This window comes from Palaemon carinicauda, chromosome 26 (assembly GCF_036898095.1).
Source record: "Palaemon carinicauda isolate YSFRI2023 chromosome 26, ASM3689809v2, whole genome shotgun sequence".
Taxonomy (NCBI): Eukaryota; Metazoa; Arthropoda; class Malacostraca; order Decapoda; family Palaemonidae; genus Palaemon; species Palaemon carinicauda.
Genome location: NC_090750.1, coordinates 31,915,321 through 31,918,654, shown reverse-complemented (window position 1 = coordinate 31,918,654; position 3,334 = coordinate 31,915,321). Strand labels below are relative to the sequence as shown.

The 3,334-nt window shown below is 32.8% G+C and overlaps 1 protein-coding gene across 1 annotated transcript in view; it reads left to right on the top strand.

Moving 5' to 3' along the window:
• The window catches only part of LOC137619478 (decapping and exoribonuclease protein-like), a 153,248-nt gene extending 150,468 nt beyond the window's left edge, over positions 1-2,780 (top strand). Inside the window, exon 8 of the mRNA XM_068349539.1 lies at positions 2,388-2,780. Coding sequence (XP_068205640.1) covers positions 2,388-2,594 — 207 coding nt within the window. The 3' untranslated portion in view covers positions 2,595-2,780. The remainder of the gene's footprint in view (positions 1-2,387) is intronic.
• The last annotated feature ends 554 nt before the right edge of the window (positions 2,781-3,334 follow it).

Genomic DNA, 3,334 nt, shown 5'->3' with positions numbered 1-3,334 from the left:
TTTTCTTTCACTTAAACATAATTTGAGTAGTTTGGCATATTGATTTTACATTTTATTTCTTTACACAACAGACAAAGCTGAATATGATGATTTTTTTTCCTTTCATCCTTGTCATAATTCCGAGCATATGGGGTATAGAACTCCATATGAATTAATGACAAAACAGCTAATTCCATATCTGGAAGAAAACCAGTAGACTGTGTTCATCAGTAAAGGCCTACAAAACTTACAAAAAGGAAATGGTTCCAAAATTGAAAATTCGTTCTCTAAATTAAATGACCCCATTGCCTGCAGTCTTTAAGTGGTTGAAGGTTCAAAGGATCCCATGGAAGATGAAAGTAGGGAAAGGTTATTGAACATGATTACTACAAATGTGGGGACAATACTGTAATAGTAAGGAAGTGGAAGAAACTCTTGACAAGAAGAAACGTTGATAATTGTTATGGTCAGGAAGTAAGGTTTAAATGATTGGTCCCATAAAAAAAGATCTCTTCATGACACAGAAATACGAAATCTGGTAAATCAGAAAAGAGTGGCCACAATGACTGGGGATGAAGTATCTTGAGATGTGATGGAAGATGGGAAAGTAAATAAAAGACTAGTGAAGATTCAAATTATCAATAGAAAAAATGTAATGCACATATTTGCAGTAAACTTGCCAGTCAGGAAAATCAGAAGAACCATAGAATCTTAGGGAAGACTAATAGATGCTATAACAAAAGTCCCACAATCAGATGGGATTGTGATAAGAGGAGACCTAACCGGACACAGCTGGTTTGAGGATATTACCGGTAGATATGGCATAGATAGAAATCAGTAGGGTAAATTAATGTTGGAATTCTACCAAAGCTAGGGATTGAAATTATTGGACAGTTTTAAGATACAGAGAAGTTGATAATATACGTGAATGGAGAAGATGAAACACGTATTTGATGAAATAGTTGAAAAAAAAAATACATTGAGCATTATCTTTGAATTTTTTAAGAAATAGATCGCAAAGAATTGTTGTTGATGGGCTCCATAGTGAGTATAGGAATGTGATATTTGGTGTTCCTCTGGGTAGTGTTCTTGGCCGATTACTTTCCATCTTAAATACACATGACATGTGGTTTGGCCTAGAAGACAAGTTTGTTGCGTATACATATGATGCTACTCTCTTTGCATCAATTCCATCTCCTGAATATAGATCTGGGTTTGCTGAATCCCTTAACAGAGATCTAGCTAGAATTAGTGCATGGTGCAAATTATGTGGTATGAAGTTGAATCCTAACAAAACTCAAAGTATGATTGTAAGTAGGTCAAGGACAGTGGCTCCTCAACATCCAGATCTCAGCATTGATAATGTTTCTTTAACTTTGTATGACTCTTTTGAAATTTTAGGTGTGATTCTCGACGGTAAGTTTACTTTTGAGAAATACATTAGGTCTGTGTCTTCTTCCATTGCACAAAAGATTGGCTTATTAAGAAAGTCTTTTAAGATTTTCGGTGATCAATCTATTCTGAAGAAGTGTTTTAATTCTTTCATTCTACTTTGTTTTGAGCATTGTTCTCCTGTCTAGTCTTCAGCTGCTGATTATCATCTTAATTTGTTGGACAGGAACTTACGGTCTGTTAAATTTCTTATTCCTGATCCAAATATTAATCTTTGGCAACGTCGTTCAATTAGTTCATTATGCATGTTGCATAATATTTTCCATAATTCGGACCATCCTCTACATACAGATCTTCCTGGACAGTTCCATCCTGTTCGTAATACTAATAATATTCAGACCTTCTCTATCATTAGGCTCAATATTACACAATATTCTAGAAGTTTTATTCCAGCTGTGACCAAGTTGTGGAACGATCTTCCTATATGGGTAGTTGAATCAGTAGAATTTCAAAAGTTCAAAGTTGCAGCAAATGTTTTTTTATGTAGAACTGGCTGACATAAGTCTTTTTATAGGTATATATGAATTTATCTCTTGTAATGTTGTTAATGTTTTTTTAAATATTTCATATTAATCTTTCATTACTTCTTATATCGTTTCTTTATTTCCTTTTTTCCTTTCCTCACTGGGCTATTTTTCCCTGTTGTAGCCCTTATAGCATCTTGCTTTTCCAACTAGTGTTGTAGCTTGGCTAGTAATAATAATAATAATAATAATAATAATAATAATAATAATAATAATAATAATAATAATAATAATAATAATAATAGATATCTGATGGATTTCTTCATGAAGTATATATTGTATAAATTGTTCAAATGTTTTGACATCAAAATAGTCATGGATTTCCAGTTGCTGGTATTGAAAAAAATAAAAAACTCTGGTATGCTTATTTTGAATATTGCAATAGTCAACTTATTGTTAATAAATACAACATAGTGTTTTTTCTCTTTGCAGGCCCACTGGAAATCAAATATCATGGTGAATTTTCTGGATGCATTTTTAACATTTGTAAAGCAGCAAGTTATTGTTGATGATCCGACCGTGGTTTATAAATTTGAAAGATTGACTGTGGGTGGTGATATAACGTGTAGATATTTGGGCAAAGATCCTGATCGGGCCATTCTTCCTGAGTGGTATTATAAGGAGATGTTCAAGCCATAGGAATGGATTATGTTACTTATTTTTTGTATGGTGATTAATGATTTTCTTATATTTAAAGATATATTTTGATTACCAATTGTGTACAATAAGTTTTATTTAAGATATTTCTAATTGCTGACATTCTTGCTTATATAAGTATGAAATATAGAACCAAAAGTAAAAATAGGTACTACTGTACTAGTAAAATTCTTGTTTTAGTAATGCCTTCTGAAAATATAATTTTTCCTAATTTGTCGAATATTGTTTCCCGACAAGTAAGAATAACTCCAGTCTCATTGACGGGTGAATAATACAGACACATAAATCTGGTCAATCAATGCACAAACAGAAAAAGGACTGGTACTTCCCACCTATCCATACATCATTCCTCATATCATAAATCTTTGACAAGCAACTAAATGCTATGGGTTTGTATTAAATAACTAATTTTATTGGTATTAAAAATAAAGGTTTGTTACTTTAAGAAAAAAGTATAGCACAATGAAGAGTATGCAAATTGACAAATTTCCTGACTATTGTACTGAGATCCTTGAACCTGGCCAATGCACTCCAGACCATATTTAGCAAGGTCTATATATATGTGAGGTCTGGTCAAGCACCGACCCACGGTCAAGATCTGACGTCATCTGGCGGCATGTCAGGTACGTGCCGCCATTAACCTATATGGGAATGAAATACTTAACTCTATTTTCCTCTCCTGTATAATTGAAAGATATTATTTCATACAGATTTGGGTTTCT